At 41.5% G+C, this 18,677-nt stretch overlaps 1 protein-coding gene across 1 annotated transcript; it reads right to left on the bottom strand.

The window, feature by feature from the left end:
- Nucleotides 1–2,609: 2,609 nt before the first annotated feature.
- On the bottom strand, nucleotides 2,610–17,106 carry rars1 (arginyl-tRNA synthetase 1). Its single transcript, XM_077740890.1, has 15 exons — nucleotides 16,931–17,106; nucleotides 12,733–12,870; nucleotides 11,064–11,252; nucleotides 10,844–10,952; nucleotides 10,355–10,455; nucleotides 10,131–10,252; nucleotides 9,930–10,050; nucleotides 9,725–9,854; nucleotides 7,034–7,138; nucleotides 6,525–6,703; nucleotides 6,334–6,443; nucleotides 3,585–3,690; nucleotides 3,170–3,342; nucleotides 2,853–3,100; nucleotides 2,610–2,765 (listed from the first exon to the last, which is right to left on the bottom strand). The coding sequence occupies exons 1-15, from the start codon at nucleotides 16,976–16,978 to the stop codon at nucleotides 2,656–2,658; spliced, it is 1,989 nt and encodes a 662-aa protein (XP_077597016.1). The 5' UTR covers nucleotides 16,979–17,106; the 3' UTR covers nucleotides 2,610–2,655.
- Between the last annotated feature and the right edge of the window lie 1,571 nt (nucleotides 17,107–18,677).

The following is an 18,677-nucleotide window of genomic DNA, read 5'->3' on the forward strand; positions in this document are numbered from 1 at the left end:
TGCGGAAAGAATGACAAACTCAAAGTATGAAAAAATTGAGAGAACACAACCGATTTCAAGGAGACGGCAGCAGTTTTAAAGGTAGTTTCAATGTAAAAAACAATTTAAAGTAGCACATGTATACATTTCAGGGTCAAAGCAGCATTAGAAAAAAAGAGCGAACAGGAAAAAAAAGCAGGCATTAACAAAGTTGTCAATCACTCTAGTCACCTCTGGTGTCAATTGATGACACCCACTCGTTCCTTATTTACACACATTTCAATATATTATTGGAATGGTACACAGATACTGTAATTCCCTACATCAAAAATTGCACGGACATCGTCACTATTAATAAACGGACACAGGTATTATAGCCTGTATTATTTCTTGAAACATGGAGAAATAATCACAATAGTGATTTGTTGTTGCTTCCTCAATGCAGTTTTATTCATCAATAACCGAATACCGTTATGCATCCAGTCAATACTAGTTGCACATCCCCAACATGCACATCTCATTATGATCGTTCATGGGGTGTAATTTAAACACTTCAGCATGTCACACTCTCCCCCACAAAACAAATGTTGTCTCGACATCAGTACATTCCAGGTATCTCTCCACTTGTTGGTTGTCATCCTGGACAGTCTTGTTAACTTGTCACTTCACATCCTCCTCTGTGAGCTGATAGTCATGAAAAATCCAGACAGCAAGGGCCACAGTTCAAATTACAATCCACAACTCATATGGTACACGTTTACTGGATGGAAACTGTAATCACAGTGATAGGTTCATAATTAATTACCCTTCCGATGTAATTATCAATCAATGCAGGCAGATATCTTATTTAATTGTTGACATTTAATGAAATAGATTGCATCATGGATAAGGACCTTAAGGGAAGATACAGCAAAGCAACAAGACTTCCCCGTTGTCTTCAAAGTATCCTCTCGAACAGTAATTTGCATACGGCTTTAAGGCCATAAATCAAAACAATTACAAGGTTGTTGATTAATTCAACATGCGTAAGCAAAAACAACATTTGTAACTATAATAACAAACAAGGTATTTTAACAATAACAGAACAGGAAACTAAAACCAACCCTCATTTGGATTAAAACAATCACGCCTTCATTTGACCTAACAATCATATAACAATTACATAAAGAAGCCCGAAGTGCGTCACGAGGTATGCACACTATACGAGTGTTATGGAAGTGGCAGATATCCCGAGTCCTTGCTGCCTCCCCGGAGCCTGATACTGGCTGAGAAGTAGGATAAACAATCCTTGAAAGAAGTCTGTTTAGGGACCTCGAGCACTTTTTGAACAATAGGAAGAATAATTTAACAAAGAAATGAATTACTACACATATATGTATAATAGTAATACAGAAAAAACCCAACACACAGTCTAACAGTCCATGCCAGCATGAGACCTGTCACCCTTATTGGCTCAAGTCTGTTGGAGTCCATACATAAAGGGTGGTTGAATGTAATATGGCTGCAGGTGTACTAAATAAGGGACCACTCCTGGTGCAGTATAAGCAGGTAGCAGCTGATGTGGTGACTGGGTACTGTAACAGGAGGGGACACCGAGCCGACCATAGGTCGTGCATCGTGGTGGATGTCTCTCCCTTCTTGGCCGCTTGTAAGTCAACGCTTCAGGTTCAGTCACAGCGGTTGGCGGAGATGTCTTTCATAAATGATCATCATGAGGATCTCCAACATCCAGGTTTGTTCCCTCACCAGGCAGGTCCTCCACAGATGGACCATACTCCTCCAGTTGATAGTCAGCTTCTGCTTGTAGTGGTCCGTAATTTTTCTTTCTTCTGGTGTTGCCTGAACGGGTAAATGGTCACAGGACATAAGATTTCTGTGCAGAACTCTGGAATGCCCTTTACATTTTTCTGGCCTAACTTCAGAAATTGATAGGTCAGATCCCATCTGCCTCACCACAGTGTGAACTGTATATTCCCAGCAGTCACTGAGTTTTCCAGGTCCTCCTCTTGGCGGCGGGGTTTTTATCAGGATGCGCTTTCCTGGTTGTAGCACTGAGCTTTTCACTTTGTCATGGTGTCATGGTGCTTTTTACCTCGAGTTAAATTTCAGGCAAATATTTATCTTGAGATACTAGACATATGATACATTAGTATTTAGATATACGGTCGCAACTCCCTCTTGTAATGTCTCTGCGAGTACTGGGCAGAGCGTTGCATCTTTTCAGTCTTTTTTTTTTGTTATCCTATTGAGAGGACATTTGTGTGCATATTTTTTGGAATATTTTGAAGGGAATACAAAAGCAAACTACCGTCGATAGGCTTAATTTGAAACTCAGGGCGCAAGCGGGGCAAGCAGAGCCAACCCAGCCGGAAAAAGAAAGGTACAAAAATGTAAAACTAAATTAGAGCCAGCGTTCGTTTGAGTTACGAGAAAATCGACATACCAGCTCAGTCCTGGAACAAATTAAGCTTGTATCTCGAGGTACCAATGTATTTTTATAATCTATTGCCAGCCAATATGAACTTTCCAACGGGCATAGTTTGGACATCCCTGCACTAATGCTTTAGTGTATATATTCATTCTGAGCAAATACAACTGTCGCAAAAAAAAGGATTTATGTCAAGCAGATGTTCCCATCCAGTTTTTTATTGTATATAAAATTGTATGGAGATTATGTCACATCTTCTGGACCGCATTGATGCCCAGGATGTCGAAGCCTTTTGCCATGATGGTCGCCGTAGCTTCACAGAGCAACATACGGCACATGTTGACCTTCACCACCTCACCTGCAGGACAAATATTTTTGCATGTTTGAGAAACAAAAAACCTATTTGTCAAAAGAAAAAATATACACTCTCGTCATCGTTCATTACCCGTTTGTCGGTCCTTCTCTACGCAGTAGCAGTTGTCGTAGAACTCTGTAAAGGTGGTGGCTAGCTCGTAAAGGTAGTCGCAGAGTGTGTGCAGCAGCAAGTCATCCAGAATCTTCTGCAGGATCTCGGGGAAACGCAGGATGCACTTGCCCAGCTTCCACTCCTTTTCGTGATCCAACAGCACATCGGTCGTCTCGGCCGCTTTTTTCAGCGCTGCCGCGTCTAAGTTAGCCAGACGGGCGATGGACCTAAAGGCAGGCAAGAAGGTGAGTTCGCGGTACGAATGGACGATGTACTTACGGACACGGGGCTCTTACCGAATTCGGGTGAGGGCATAGAGGAGGTATGCCGCCGTGTTGCCGCGGTCATCTAGCATTTTGTCGAAGGAAAAGACGTAGTCGTTGATGCGGTTATGCGACAGATCGGCGTACTTGATGCAGCCGAACGCCACAGAGCGTTGGGCTTTTGTCAGCTCTTCTGCCGTCAGAACCTGGACCAGAGGCCCAAATTTTGGGAGGGAAAATTGGTAAAAAAGATGCTGTTAAAAGTGAAAACTATTTATTTATTTTTTAATGACATGGCCTGATTTGTGAACACTTGTAAGTTGGCAGGCAGCACAAATATCAATGAGATGATTTTGCCTGCTTTGGTAACTTGACTCCACTTGCACAATTTCCACAATTGAGTCACTTTACACCTTTTTTTCACAGCCAAAGGAGGAGCTTTTGTCACCTTGTCTCGTTCTTTCTCCTTAAGTTTGTCCATGGATCTCTTGAGCCCCTCATCTAGCAAGTCCATCAGCCGCACAGTGTCTCCAGAGCGAGTCTTAAACTTCTTCCTGCAGAGATAACAATACAGGTTTGTTTTTCAAGTTAGCCAGTAAAACACCTCATACTCTCAACCAAGGCTTTCTCGATTCCTGACAGAAGCAGCAGATAGAATGAAATGATAGGAGCCACGTTGTAATGGCCACTTAGTGCGGAAGAGGCATGACTAACATAGCACTGATGTAAGACAGCATGTAATGACTGGCTTTCAACCGAAGTCTCGCTCTCGGCACGCTTGTAACATTGAGCTGAATTTTTGAATGATTTGTTTTGCTCATTACGTAGATCGCGATCGACCGGTCGATCTCCTTGGCACTACTGGTAGATCGCCCGAGAGTAAGGCTTCAGTACATTGCAGATTCAATATTAGGTATTTCTATATTAGCAAATATTTGGCTTCCCCTACGTTGTCACGTAGTTGCGGTTTTCTGTTGACGTTGGTGTTAATAAATTATCATATAATGTTAAAGGCCTTGTGTGCCTGTCTCCTCAGTGGCTGGTTTTTTTTTCCTGCTGTGGTAGTTGCGACTCCCTGGTACATCTTACCACCAGAGGGAGTCGTAACAGTAATTCATAAATGGAGTGTGTCATTGAAAAAATAACACGTCTACAATAAACAGGAGTTAATTAGCCATCACTTCTGTTCATTTCGGCTCTTAATGGGTCAAATGGCCTTTGAGATATTTAACAAATTGTTCATGAATCGCTCAGGGTGCGGCGCGGTCGGACCCAAAGGTATATCAAACAGTAGGGGTATATTAAATGGCGCACAAACGGGAGGGTACGATCCACTACGTACTCTGTGATGGGGTGCATTAATGTTTTGCAGACTAAAACTACTTACTGCTCAGATTAAAACAGGGTGTCTCAAAAAATTTACTCACTTTCAGAATAAAATGTACTCCCTTTTAGAATGACATGAAAACCTGTATTTATGAACATAGAGTGAAGTGAAATATCATCAAATACACAAGACAAATGCAATTGAGGAATCATGTTCGCAAATGTTCAAAGTGATGACCATTATTGTCCAGACATCGCTGATAACGCGCACCAAGGGATTCGCAAACGTCGCGAAACATGTCATTAGGAATATCACAACATTGTCTTTAAATTTCCAATTTCAATGCATCAATTGTCCTTGGTTTGTTGCCATAAACGTAGTCTTTTAAGCATCCCTACAAAAAACACTGGGGTAACACTGCACCAAGGTAAGCTCGTACGTTGCGATGGTAGTGTGTGTGTGTGGGGGGGGGGTGCTCCATCTTGCTGAAAGTAAATCTGGCCGTCATCCCCAAACATCTCTGTAATTTGTGGACAAACAAATTCCTGAAGCAAGTTGAGGTAGCTCTCACCATTGACAGTTTTGTTGAAAAAGAAAGGTCCTATGATGCCCAATGCAGATATCCCACACCACACTTACTCCTGGTAAGTTTACATGGCATTCAATTGTTACGCGAGGATTTGCAGGACACCAGTACGGGCAATTATCTCCAACCACCTTGCAGTCCGGTAATAAACCTATTTCCTATTTAAAATTGATCTCACTCTTTCTTAACCTGCTCCTGAAGTTGTATTTTCAGATCTATTAGAGACGACAGACGCGAGTAATGCAGCACAGCTCGACTGACTGACTGAAACCCAAGTGGGGTGTTCTATTGTTGGATATCTACGCTGGTCATGGATTGAAAATAATGAACACCATGTGTTTGCATATTTGCACGAGGCCGCAGTTCGATGATGGACTTTGTGGTCTGTCATCGGACCTGCGGCCGCACGTCTTGGACACTCGGGTAAAGAGAGGGGCGGAGCTGTCAACCGATCACAACCTGGAGGTGAGTTGGTCCCAATTTGGTTCGCGCCTTGACATGAGGAAATAGCGCCGGGGGACTCTCATATCTCTGGGCTTGAAGTCACCGAGGTGGTTAAAAAGCTCCTCATTGGTATGCCCGGAGTTTCCAAAGCCCCTGGGTGTTGTGGGGCTGTCTTGGGTGACACGCCTCTGCAACATTGCGTGGACATCGGGGACAGTGCCTCTGGATTGGAGACCGGGGTGTGTGTTCCAATTACGAGGGATCACACTCCTCAGCCTCCTTGGGAAGGTCTATTCTGGGGTACTGATGAGGGTCCGCCGGGATGTCGAATCTCGGATTCAGGAGGAGCAGTGTGGTTTTCATCCTGGCCGTGGCGAAGTGGATAAACTTTACACCCTCGGCATGGTCCTTGGGGCGACATGGGAGTCCCCCCTACCAGCCTTCATGTGCTTTGGGGAGGCGTTCGACCATGTCCCCCCCCGGGCAGTTTTGGGAGGGGTACTCCAGGGATATGGGGTTCTGGAACCCCTGTCATGCAGGGTCCGGTACCTTTATGACTGGTGTCAGAGTCTGGTCTACGTAGCCGGTAGTAAGTCGGCTCCGTTTCCAGTGGGGGTTGGACTGCGCATGGTTGAAGACAGGGGTGCTATCACTCAACTCAGGTTACTTATCTGGTTTTTGATAAAAGCGACATTATGTTTTCCCCTTCATCATGTTTGGCTGGTTCGACCAATCCTCAGGTGTTTTATCGTCCGAAAAATACGATATTTAAGTAAACAATGGCAGCAGCAACAATCCTGGAGCCAAACTCGGCATGAACTCCAATGTGTTTTGTCTTACTTGTCTTCACCAAGCACCACTCCAAATCCAGCATGCTCCACCCTGGTCACTTGTGGGTCATACCATCCGATCATGCGGGCGGCTGCGAACACCACCTGAAAGTGGGTACCCTAAAAAGAAAAGACAAGTAGAATGATTTTTTGTGTGTGTGATTTTTTCCCACACTGCTAGCAATTGCTCGATGACCTTACCTGTCCACTGTCCACAACGTAGATGATGATGTCGGCTTTTTCATCAACAATGCGTTGGCGCAGGGCAGCCAAGTCGGACGTGTCGTACGTGTAGCCGCCGTCTGATTTGACGATGGTAAGGGGGATGGACTGCCCAGGGGCGAAAACGATCTTGCGGCCTTCGTCCAGCTCGGTCAGGCCTGGTGAAAGACATGTACGGTAGAAATACTCAAAAGATGGAAGACATGCTAGGGAAGATACCAAATTTGCATGATTTATCTCATATGATTTTTAAAAATTGCTGACTCCAAAATTGACATTCATTTCTCTAGTTCAGATCATTTTTTGCGAGTACATTTCATTATTTTATTTTAGAATTGTCCAAAATTAGCCGAAAAATAGTTAGTTTTTTCTGCCTGGAATCTCAATCTGATTGAAAACACGGATTGTACGTTGAAAATATTGTGATAATTCAAAAAAGTAATGGATTCCAAGTTGGGGATTGTTTTTTTTTTTTTTGTTTTGGTTACCTTTATCCTCAAATTCCTTCACTACACCCATCATCAAGTCCTGGTAGAATGACTCCCCCCGCTCGATGATCTGCACATCCAGGTAGTCATAAACTTTCTGGAACTCTAAAAAGCACAACAATGTAAGGACAGCACTGGTTCCCATCCAATTGTATAGCATATACAGTGGTACCTCGACATACAATCTTAATTCGTTCCGGGAGTGAGCTCGTATGTCGTAACTCGAGCGAACGTTTCCCATTGAAATGAACTAAAAACAAATTAATTCTTTTCAACTCTGAAAAAACACCAAAAACATATTGGAATGGAAAAGATTTTTATTTGTAACAATTCGCCATAAATTGACAAAGTAACAACTAATGAGTGGTTTAATAGTACTTATCTACGGCAACACACGTAACCGAACAAAAAATTTAAATTAACATGGATTAATATATACAGACACACTCAAACATTAGTTTGATGTAACTTTACACAAACCTGAGCTCTAATTTTGTTTTAATCTTTTTTACCTTTGTTCTACGGGTTGACTCCACCTAGACGTTCAGCCAGTCTTCAAAACGGGTGCATCAAGAGTCGTTTGTTTTTGCATTCCCTTCAAAATATTTCGAAAATTACGCGAACGAATGTCATCATAACACGATAACGCGCGACCACTTGCCAGCTTGTCAGGGTGCCTCTTTTCTACAAATTCTTGCCACTTCGCTAGCATGTCTTTGATATCCTTTGTAGCCAGGATACTTTTATACCCCCGGTAGTGCCTTCTCCTCTGCCATGATGAATGTCCGCCTGGGCATTTTCTTCCAAAATAGACCAGTGTTATCACAGTTGAACACTTGTTGGGGGATATAATTTTCCTGGGTGTTAATCGAGGCAAATGTGTCAATAAATTTCACAGCGGCTTTCTAATTGGAACTTAATGCTTTCCCGTATCTAATAACTGAGTGTATTCCAGATCTTTTTTTCAAATTTTCGAACCAGCAATGACTCGCTTTAAAGGGTTCTAAAGGTGTTGAAGGCTCCCCCTTTCAGATCCTTTTTGTTATTAAATCCATGTAAAGTCCGCTGGCTTTTTCCACATATAGTTGACTCGGTTACGCTATCTCCTGCTGTTTATGTTTTAAACAAAATAAAAGAAAGCTCTCCATCTCGTCATGACTGTCACTGCGCCGGCGGGAAATTATAGTTAGTCCTTCGGAAGCCCTCTTCTCCTTAATTGCGTCCTTCTGCTTCAGGATGGTGGATATGGTTGACGTATTCCTCTTGTATTTACCAGTGCGCGTAGATATTTTTTCACACGAAAGAGATGCGGCAAAAGACCGGGCTTTCTCGCATGTCGAAATTTTTCTCGTATCTAGGGCGAATTATTTGATCAAAAATGTCATCGTATCTCGAGCATCTCGTAGTATGTCAAGGTACCACTGTATTTTGGAGAAGTAACCATTCACAAAGATGTCCAAACCTACCCCTAGGAAAATTTCATCACCAATCCAAACCCAATAAGATCCCTACAAGAAATCTGAAATGTAATTTGAAATTCTTAAACTGACAAGTTGGCGACTCGTCGCATAATACTACCACCACTGTGCTTGAGGGTAGGTATGTTGTACTTGGGATTAAAGGCTTCACCTTTTCTCCCCCAAACATATTGCTAGGCATTGTGGCCTAACAGCTCAATTTTTGTTTTGTCTGACCACAGAATTTTCCTCCAGAAGGTCTTATCTTTGTCCATGTGATAAGCAGCAAACTTCAGTCGAGCCTTAAGGTGCCGCTTTTGGAGCAAGGGCTTCATCTTATTGCACGGCAGCCTCTCAGTCCATGGAGATGCAAAACACGCTTGACTGTGGACACTGACACCTGTGTCCCAGCAGCTTCGAATTCCTGGCAGATCTGCTTTTTGGTGATTCTCGGTTGAATCTTCACCCTCCTGACCAACTTTCTCTCAGCAGCAGGTGATAGTTTGCATTTTTTCCTGATCGTGGCAGTGAATTAAACAGTGCCATAAACTTTGTAGTTACAAACAATTGTTTGCACTGTTGCTCTTTGGACCTGCAGCGGCTTTGAAATGGCTCCAAGTGACTTTCCTGACCTGTTCAAATCAAGGATTCACTTTTTCAGATCCATGCTCAGGTTCTTTGACATTCCCATTGTAGCGTTTGTGGTTGGTTGCATCCAATGAGCCCTATTTAAATGGCCTCAAAGAAGTCACCAGCTGTAGTAAATCATAATCACTCACAAGTTAAGAGGCCATGCTATGAAGCTCATTTCAAATGACAACTTTCCAAGTCACCAAAATTGCTAATTCGTGTTGCTGTGTCTTTTTTGTCCAAGCAGATTTGATCACTTTTTCTGTTAACCCATGATGAAGTCAAAAGAACCAAACTTCGTGAATGTTTTTTGTGACAAAGTAGTATCTGTTCCAATCACTTTCGGAGAAAAATCTGAGTTGTAAAAATAACTAGAAACTCAAGAGAGCCATGACATTATGTTCTTCACAAGTGTATGTAAACTTTTGACCACAACAGTAAGAATTTCCGTGTTAAAAAATGTTAACCTGATTTTTTTTACTATTGGACCAAATATTCCATGAATTGTTTAACGATATGGCAGAAGACTCCCAGAAACCTTTTTGCAAGCGAGGTCATCTCTCGTATTTCCAATGACAGTAAAAAGAATGAAAGCGTCACTCACCTTTCCTGGATACATCACAGATGAGATTCCAGGCTTTGAGAAAATCAGATTCTCTACTCTGTAGTCGGACCACGCACTGATAAGCCCGCTTCTTGAACTCTTCGTCCTCATCAAAACGTTTTTTTGATTCCTGCACGAGACCAGTGATCAGCAAGGAGGAACCTGTCGAGTCTCTGTTTATGGACTCTAAAATTCCAAGACGGACCTTGTAGAAAGCCTGCAAGTCTCCGATGGGGGGCGACACGATCAGGTAGTTTGGGAACTTGTCCTGCAGGTGCGCGATCAGCATGCCAAATTGCGTGCCCCAGTCACCGACATGGTTCAACCTGTGGAGACATCATTAAAACCGTGCTTAAGTTGCATAAGGTAAGCTATGGAGCATGATGAAGATTCCATTTTCAGCTACCTAAGCACGTCATAGCCTAGGAACTCAAAGAGTCGACACATGCTTTCCCCAATGATGGTGGAGCGCAGGTGGCCTACATGCATCTCCTTGGCAATGTTGGGGGATGAGAAGTCCACCACAACCTGAAGGAAACATGCACACAGACAGGGTAGAATCAAAGTAAAGATGGTGCAAAAAGATGATGGAATTATTACGAGGGTGGTGTTTTGGAAGAGTGGAGCTACCCTTTTCCTATAAGCAAGTGGAGGCGGTTGCACACCATTGACCAGAAGATTGCTCAAAAGCTTGGACACAAACGATTTCTTCAGGTGAATGTTGATAAAGCCTGGACAAATAAATAAATGCAACAGAAGATGTGCAATTCATTTGGCAGGGTCTGACACTGCTCTCATTGAGCTCTCCTAAGATTGAAGAAATGTGTAATGAAAGAAAGCTTCCAGTAGATGGGTACAAAACACCAATTTATGTTCCAGAAGTCTTAAATTTATTCATACTATCCTGGCTTCTAAAGATTAGAATTCCTGTTAAAAAAGAACTAATTGTCATAGAATTGCCTCTCTAAAAATGGCTGGCGTTAAAAAGGTTGCTTCTCTTGCAAAATGTCAATATATTCGAGTGGACCAAATCTATCCTCATTCTATTGTTGCCCTGCAGTTGTGAAACCCAAGGACTCATCAAAAGTAAGTGTTTGTCACAGGTGATATTTTTCATACCTGGTCCTGCAATTTCCATCTTCTGGATGAGTTTGTTTTCCGGAATGTTGTGAATAATCTTCTCTGCGATTTCTCTCGGGTTGACTTTCATGCCTTTTGCTTTAAACATCTGCCAGAGGACAGGGGATGGAAAGAGAGGCCCACTTTATTGTAGCGTTTTCCAGTTGCCAAAACTGTTCAAAGTACTCGTAATTTGAAAGTGAGGAAAAAGGTCATCTACCTGCGTCATGGCCATGACACTGTTGCACTGGTAGTCACCAAACTTTGCCTGCTGGTTGGGCGTCACGGAGAGCGGCGGACTGTCAAGCTCAGGGCAGGCGGCCTGGATAGCAGGGCGAAAAATGTCCTGCAGCCGCTGGTTGATATTCAACATGGCGGTCCCGCAGCATGGGGCTTCCTCCTGCAGAGTCTAAAAACAAATGCGGCAACTTTATGTTGGAGTTTAATTGATTTGTTTTATTTTTATGCATGTCATGGTGGCTTCAGTGATGTAAAGTCAACATCGACTGGACAATTTTAATATAATGTTATAATCAGAGCTGCCACACTCTTTCCAGAGTGAATGCAATTCACGTAAGATCGATATAAAAAGGTAAAAAAAAAGGCATAGGACAACTTAAACAACAGTTATCATGTTTTTACATTAATTGAAATTGTGTTTTTGCAAACTACTGAAAAAGTACAGCATAATGAAAATACGTTTATCTTTGTGTTTGGGTCCTTCTACGTCTGTTTTACAGTCACTAATTCCATCATTTTTAGTTCATTTCGTTTGAGTTACGAGGAAATCGACATACAAGCTCAGCCTCAGAAAGCATTAAGCTGGGATCGCGAGGTACTATTTTCACACTAGTGAAAAATACTTTGCACTACAGAGAGCATCAAAGTCAAGAACGTTCTAATCAAAAGAGATCAAATAATAACATTGGACTATTATTTGTTGATGAAAATCAAATATTTAAATATCATTTGTTGAAAACCTTATTTGGAGATGCACAATATATTTGCCAAAAAATGTTTTCACTAATACCTCTCATATGATCTTAATGTTGGTTGCCTTTGCTCAAATTGGGAAAAAAGACATTTGGACGTGGTATTTTTCCCTCCTAAACAAATTTCCGAGCTATCGGATGAAGCCTCGGTTTTTGACATTTAGAGAATCAGGATCTACTCTGACTCAACTGGCATGCAAAAATATGTAACCGCAATATCTCTAATATGAATAGCACACCTGTCAACTTATAGGTTTTTCCATATTTTATGTTTTTCTTGATCCTTTCAAATTGTGCACGCCGTTATACATTAGTATTTTTTTTCAGTACGTTTTTTTTGTAAGACCGATCTCTTACCCATTTTGGCTCTAATCTGGATCGTCTCACGGGTCAGCAAGCAATGTACCCGGACAGTCAAGGTGTCAGCGTTATACAGCGACATCTACAAAATCTTGAATTTAGTGCATACAAATGGATCACAGCCTTATTGGGAACCCCGTCCACCTTAATGGAAAATTTTAGACTTTTAAGTGCGCTCTATGTGAGTAAATATGTACTATCGCTCAGTAAGGGGAATTGCAATCATCAATAAAGGGGAGCAAATGGCCGAGGTTGACAGATATGGAATAGGAAATTTCAAACATTGTTTTTGGATCGAGGGGGTCAAATATTAATTTAAAATAAATTCTAATTTTACTTTAAATAAACATTATAGGATTGTAAAAACACTAATAAAAGTATTTACCATGTATAAGGTATAAAACATTGGATTTTAAATCCAAGAATGTTTATTGTGATTTGTGAAGCGCAATATTAAAGTTTTATTCAAGTTTTAGCATTATAAAAACTTAATGTGACATCTGAGTTTTAGAATATTGAGACTTGATTCCACCTTACCCTTTTGAGGATGTTAAGGCGATAGTGCAGCCTGCTGTTCTCCTCTCGTAGCTCATCAAGGCGACAAGAAGACGGATTTGATTTATGAGAGTTTTTTAGACATTCCAGCTCAGCAGAAAGATTCTGGATCTCGCATTCCTGGAACAAAACATTGGAATCAAATACTCATAGTAGCAGACCCATAAAAAGTATATAGAGCAATCCCTCGATTATTGCGGTTAATGTAGACCTGACATGGCTGCGATAAACGAAAAACTAGGAAGGAAGGCTAACCCAATTTTTAAAAAAAGTGCTGGGTCCTAGAAGAAGGCGGAGGACAGAGAAGTGGCTTCCGCTCGCGAGTTTCAGCGTGAATTTTCACATCTTTCTGAACTTTAAAAAAAAAAAATCCCCAAGAAAGAAATTCGAGCTATTGAAACCGTGAATGGTGAAGCCGTGATATTCGTAATTAAGCCATCTGAAGACTGTAACAGCATAAGTTATAATTCACTCCATTTAATTAAGGCCAAGAACACCTATCAAGATGAAAGAATATCAGAGTAAACAAAAACAAAATGTATACATGCAACAAGCTAATTTTATCGAACAGAGGTGACTGTCTAAAGAGGATCTTACAGAAAAAATCAAAGGCTTCAACCAGCATTTGTTAAACAGTGGATCAGAATCGGGTAAAAAAAAAAAAATAAATAAGAAAAACACGGGCATTTTTAAATTATCATTTGTTTTTATTTAAATATCTCATTTGCTGCCATCGGCGGTGAAAGACATCCTATCCATTTTAACTACGAGGAAATAAAGATCGCCATCATAGTCAAATTGGATTGCCTGATAGACATTATCGAAGAATTGTCAGTCAATGACAGCATTCCCATTTAAAAATTTATTAGTGGTTTATAACTTACCACATATTCATATTTAAGCTACTGAATAAAAAACTGTGGAACAAAGAAAATGTTCACTGAAAGCAAAGAATAGATTTTTTAAAAACAAGAAATTCACAACCGCTCAATTTTTCGCATAAAAATTTAAAGATGATTTATTCATTGTTAACAAAATGTTAAAATTAGTTTCCTACATTGATTTCAACATTTTGTTAGATTGTAACCCTTAAATTTAAGCAGATGCATTTTTAATTGACCTAGTGTTCAGGTTGTGAAGTATAACAACATTGGTTGAACTCAAGCTTCTTGTTTGGTTCATAGTCAATAATATTTTCAGAATTTTCAGCAGGCCGCAGTATGGACAACCCTGATTCAAATCACATTTGACACATTTTCCCCAGAAAGTTCTTGTGTATTTTTATTGAGATCAGAACATTAAGTTTATCCAGGGCAAGTGAACAATTTTGGGAAAAAAAATACAAAACGGCAAATAAAAGCTGCATTTAGGCCAACACAAGTTGCTCAAGTGCTCGTTCGCGCGTGTGTGGGGTCAAAGTAAGATGCCAATAAATACTGTGCCAATTTCTCAACGTGCACATAGCTTGGCCAAGTGCAGTTTCACCAAATTAATGTATGTTTTAATGGGAAGCGCACTTCCTTTTCACTGCACATCAACATTAGTACTTCAGCACACTCTGTGTTGTAAGGCTGGAAGCTATCGGTTATGATGAAATCAGGCATGAGGGTTTTCGAAGAAATCAAGATCCAACCGAGGTTGTTGTGTTTTTTTTCTTTGTATGCATGGTATGGCAATTAATAGTTTGAGCGTGGGGTAAAACCAATAAAAATGTTTCTCCATTCTAATATCCATTTTTTGTGGGGTTTTTTTCTGAGTGGGAACAAATTAATTGGTACAGTGGGACCTTGACATACGATCGTAATCCGTTCCGACACTGAGATCGTATATCGAGCTTTTAGTAACTCGAGCGAAGGACTTTATCCACGGCACTCGTAAACCAACAAATTTAAATTAACTTGGATAAATGTATACAGACACTCAACGTCTAATTTAACTTCACACTGAACTGAATTCTAATTTTGTTTTAATCTTTTTTACCTTAGTTCTACGGGTTGACCTCACCTGGATGTTTTGCAGTCTTCAAAACGAACGCATCAACAGTTTGTTTTGGCCTCCCCTTCATAATATTTTGATAATGACGCACACAAATGTCATCAAAATACTTGTAATCCAAACTTGGGAATTAGCACGCCACATAACTTGTAGGTTTTCTTTCTTGATGTTGTGTCTCTTGAAAGCACGCGGGATCTCCGGATTGTATACCAGAGGCAGCTTAATTTTACAGTCACCGCTGCTATTGGCACACAAAGCTAGAGTTAAGCGGTCCTTCGTAGGTTTATGCCCCGGTAATGCCCTTTCCTCTGCCATGATTGGATTGGATTGGATAACTTTATTCATCCCGTAATCGGGAAATTTCTTTGTTGCAATAGGAAGAGGGTGAGGATGCAGGAATAGGAAAGGCATTATACACAAATGGGTACTTAATAGTAAGTTGATAAATAAACACATGAATAAATATATAAATAGGTAACTGTGTTGGTGAGATATATATATATACATACACATACATATATATACAAGCACATCTACACTGTATCCGAATTCAGGAGGTCCTAACCCACAGCCTTTTTTGAGTTAAAGAGCCTGACGGCTGATGGGAGGAAGGATCTACGGAAGCGCTCCTTCCTGCAGTGAGGGTACCGCAGTCTACTGCTAAAGGAGCTTCGAAGGGACTCCACCGACTCGTGCAGGGGGTGGGAGGTGCTGTCCATTATGGACCTCATCCTGGTCAGCATCCTCCGCTCTCCCACTTCCTCCACAGAGTCCAAAGGACAGCCCAGAACAGAGCTGGCCCTCTTGATCAGCTTGTTCAGCCTGTTCCTGTCCCTCTCCGTGCTCCCACTTCCCCAACAGACCACTGCATAAAACACAGTAGATGCCACCACAGTGTCATAGAAGGTCCTCAACAGTGACCTGCACACACCAAAGGACCGTAGGCTCCTCAACAGGTAGAGGCGGCTCTGGCCCCTTCTGTACAGGGCATCTATGTTTGTGGACCAGTCTAGTCTACTGTTGAGGTGAACACCCAGATACTTCGAGTCCTCCACGATTTCAATGTCTTTACCCTGGATGTTCACCTGAGTGGTCTGTTGAGGTGTCCTCCGAAAGTCAACGACCATTTCCTTTGTCTTACTGGTGTTGATGTGCAGGTGGTTTTGCCTACACCAGTCGACAAAGGCTGTGATGACTCCCCTGTACTCCAGGTCGTTCCCGTCAGTCACTCGTCCAACAATGGCGGTGTCATCGGAGAATTTCTGGAGGTGGCAGGTGTCTGTATTATGTTTAAAGTCTGACGTGTAGAGGGAGAAGAGGAGTGGGGAAAGCACTGTGCCTTGTGGGGCCCCCGTGCTGCAAGTTACCACATCAGACGTACAGTCCTGGAGTCTCACATATTGTGGTCATTGTGGTCCGCCTAGCCTTCTTTAAAAAAAAAAAAAAAAAAGACCAGTTTCGTGGGTGATAATCAAGGCCAAATCGGCTTTCGAATTGGAACGTGTCTGTTTACCAAGTGTATTACAGATCTTTTTTAAAAAATTAGAACCAGCCATGACTCGCTTTAAAAGGCTCTGAAAGTGTTGAAGGTTCTCCTTTCGTTGTTATCAAATACACGAAAGAGGTGCAAAATGATAGTACCATGGCCACCTGGCTTGGTCGCATTTCGAAATTTTGATCGCATCTCGGGCGGATTATTCGATCGAAATTTTGTCAGAGCCGGGGAGAGCCACGTGTATATGGTGAAAATATGACCCAAGGCAAAACCTTGCAATTATCAACAATTTAAGATAGACCCCTGATTATTACCACTCCGGTTTAACTATTTAATAGGAAATATTTATACAGAATTGTAAATTAGGACAGTTACGTACGAATATTCGCAGAAACTTTTGTGACAGGCATTAACGTTAAAGGGAAAATTTGGAAGTCGTCAAAGCGCACACAAAAATTGAGCTTAAGCAAGTCCGACATAATACACATTGTATTTTCACGTTAAATTTAAATTTTAAGGAATCTAAAAGTACATAAGACATTTTGACTAGCATGCCACCTAACTTCAATTGTTACGATTATATAATTGACCATGCTGGTTTCTGTCAAACCTGCGACGAGCGACTTTGCCTATCGTTCGTGGACCTATTGAGCCAAATTGGAGCTACTTTTTGTCCCAGCCGGGCCTCACCTGCTTCTGCAACCGTGTCGTGTAGTTAGTTACACAGGCTCCGTCCATTTCAAAGCACTGTGTTGATGAAAGACCTCCGCAATCAGGTTTATTAGGTGTAGTCAGTCGCGTGGCTGATGAAACAAACTCATTAACAGCGGCAAAGGGGAAGCACGTGACAACATTTTCCGCTTTACTTCCGTGAAAGGGAGGAGAATCATATACGTACATTGTATCCAAATATAAGTAGACGTCTAATACTCACTTTAAACCAACAGAGACAAGCGTCATCACGTATATGCCATCTTGCGTCAGACACCTTAATTTTTGTCACTACAACTTGCCCAATTCTTGAGCGTTTTTATTTAAAACCTTGGTTTTCATAAACGTTACAGATTCAATTAATTTAATGCATAATTTGAATAATTATAACCTGCATTTAACACTATTCTGATTCATGGATATTCTGAACCGCTTTATCCTCACTAGGGTCGCGGGGGGTGCTGGAGCCTATTCCAGCTGACTTCAGGCCAGAGGTGGCCAGCCAATCACAGGGCACATGGAGACAAACAAACATTCACGCTCACACTTATACATAGGGCCAATTTAGAGTGACCAATCAACCTACTGTGCATGTCTTTGGAATGTGGGAGAAAACCATCGTACCCGAAGAAAACCCACACAGGCCCGGGGAAAACTTGCGAACTTCACACAGGTGGGGTGACCTGGATTTGAACCAAGGTCTCCCAATATGAGGCAGACGCGCTAACCACTCAACCCACCGGGCCACCAGGCAAGTTAATGTTGAATTGAACTGAATTAAATGCATTTGAATTTAATTGCGTTTATTGTCATTATAAGTATATATAATGAGATTTAAACAGTGACGGTCCGTGCATATTTTCATAGGGCCCTCAACGATTCAATCCAATCCTCAAAAACGACTTTTGGCTATAAAACCTCAACTGCACCTACAGCTGCGACATAACAAATAATCAATGCACAAAAAATGGGTAAAATCCAGTTTCTAGCAGCATTTATTGATTAAATACAAATACTGGAGCTTTTCAGACATTAAAACCGTACCAGAGGGGTGATTTCCCAGGGAAAAGACTGTGATGGACGTAAATGGTGAAACGGCAAAAAAACTAAAATGGGTTAAAATCAACTTCCTAGCAGCATTTAGTGATTAAATGCAAACACTGAAGCTTTTCAGATATCAGAACCGGACCCACAATTGAAATGTTATTTAGGAATATGTATAGCCAGATTTTACTCACCAAAAATTGTTTTTAACTGTACCATCCTACTTTCTTTCTTCCTTCTTTTCTATCGCCATCAAAGCTAATGATGAAGGTGGAGCCTGTCTTGTCATATTTCTGGCATAGTCCGTCTTGAAAATGGCTTTAAATCAACACACAAATATATTTGCTCGTGCAGATCACTCCAAATAAAGCTTGGTAGCTCTCATAGTTAGCACACTGAAAGTGGCGGACACACCCTTTTCCTGGCTGTAACAGGCTTACTAGCTTTGGAGTTGACCGCCCTTTTTTAATGATGTCCATTTTTGGGGGGAAAAGTCAGCCTGGAAAAAACTTTGTGAGAAAATCTGCAACCAAATTCATTTGTTTTCCTCTGTCTGCCATTCTGGGTGGAGTTTGCGATCTCTGGCTGGCTCACTTTTGGCCTACTAGCCAATCATAGTTGGTGAAAGTGATGACGTATCCCTCCGCCTGCAAAGTGGCCTTGGTTTCACCAAATCAAATTC

This window comes from Stigmatopora nigra, chromosome 19, assembly GCF_051989575.1.
Source record: "Stigmatopora nigra isolate UIUO_SnigA chromosome 19, RoL_Snig_1.1, whole genome shotgun sequence".
Classification (NCBI taxonomy): domain Eukaryota; kingdom Metazoa; phylum Chordata; class Actinopteri; order Syngnathiformes; family Syngnathidae; genus Stigmatopora; species Stigmatopora nigra.

What these genes read in the sequence shown, in the direction of transcription:
- rars1 (XM_077740890.1), bottom strand. Translation starts at nt 16,978, where the DNA reads ATGGACGGAGCCTGTGTAACTAACTACACGACACGGTTGCAGAAGCAG. An exon ending in GATGGAAATTGCAGGACCAG is followed by an intron (nt 10,456 to 10,843) that starts GTATGAAAAATA and finishes TTATTTGTCCAG; the next exon opens with GCTTTATCAACATTCACCTG. An exon ending in GTGGTGCTTGGTGAAGACAA is followed by an intron (nt 3,691 to 6,333) that starts GTAAGACAAAAC and finishes TTATCTCTGCAG; the next exon opens with GAAGAAGTTTAAGACTCGCT.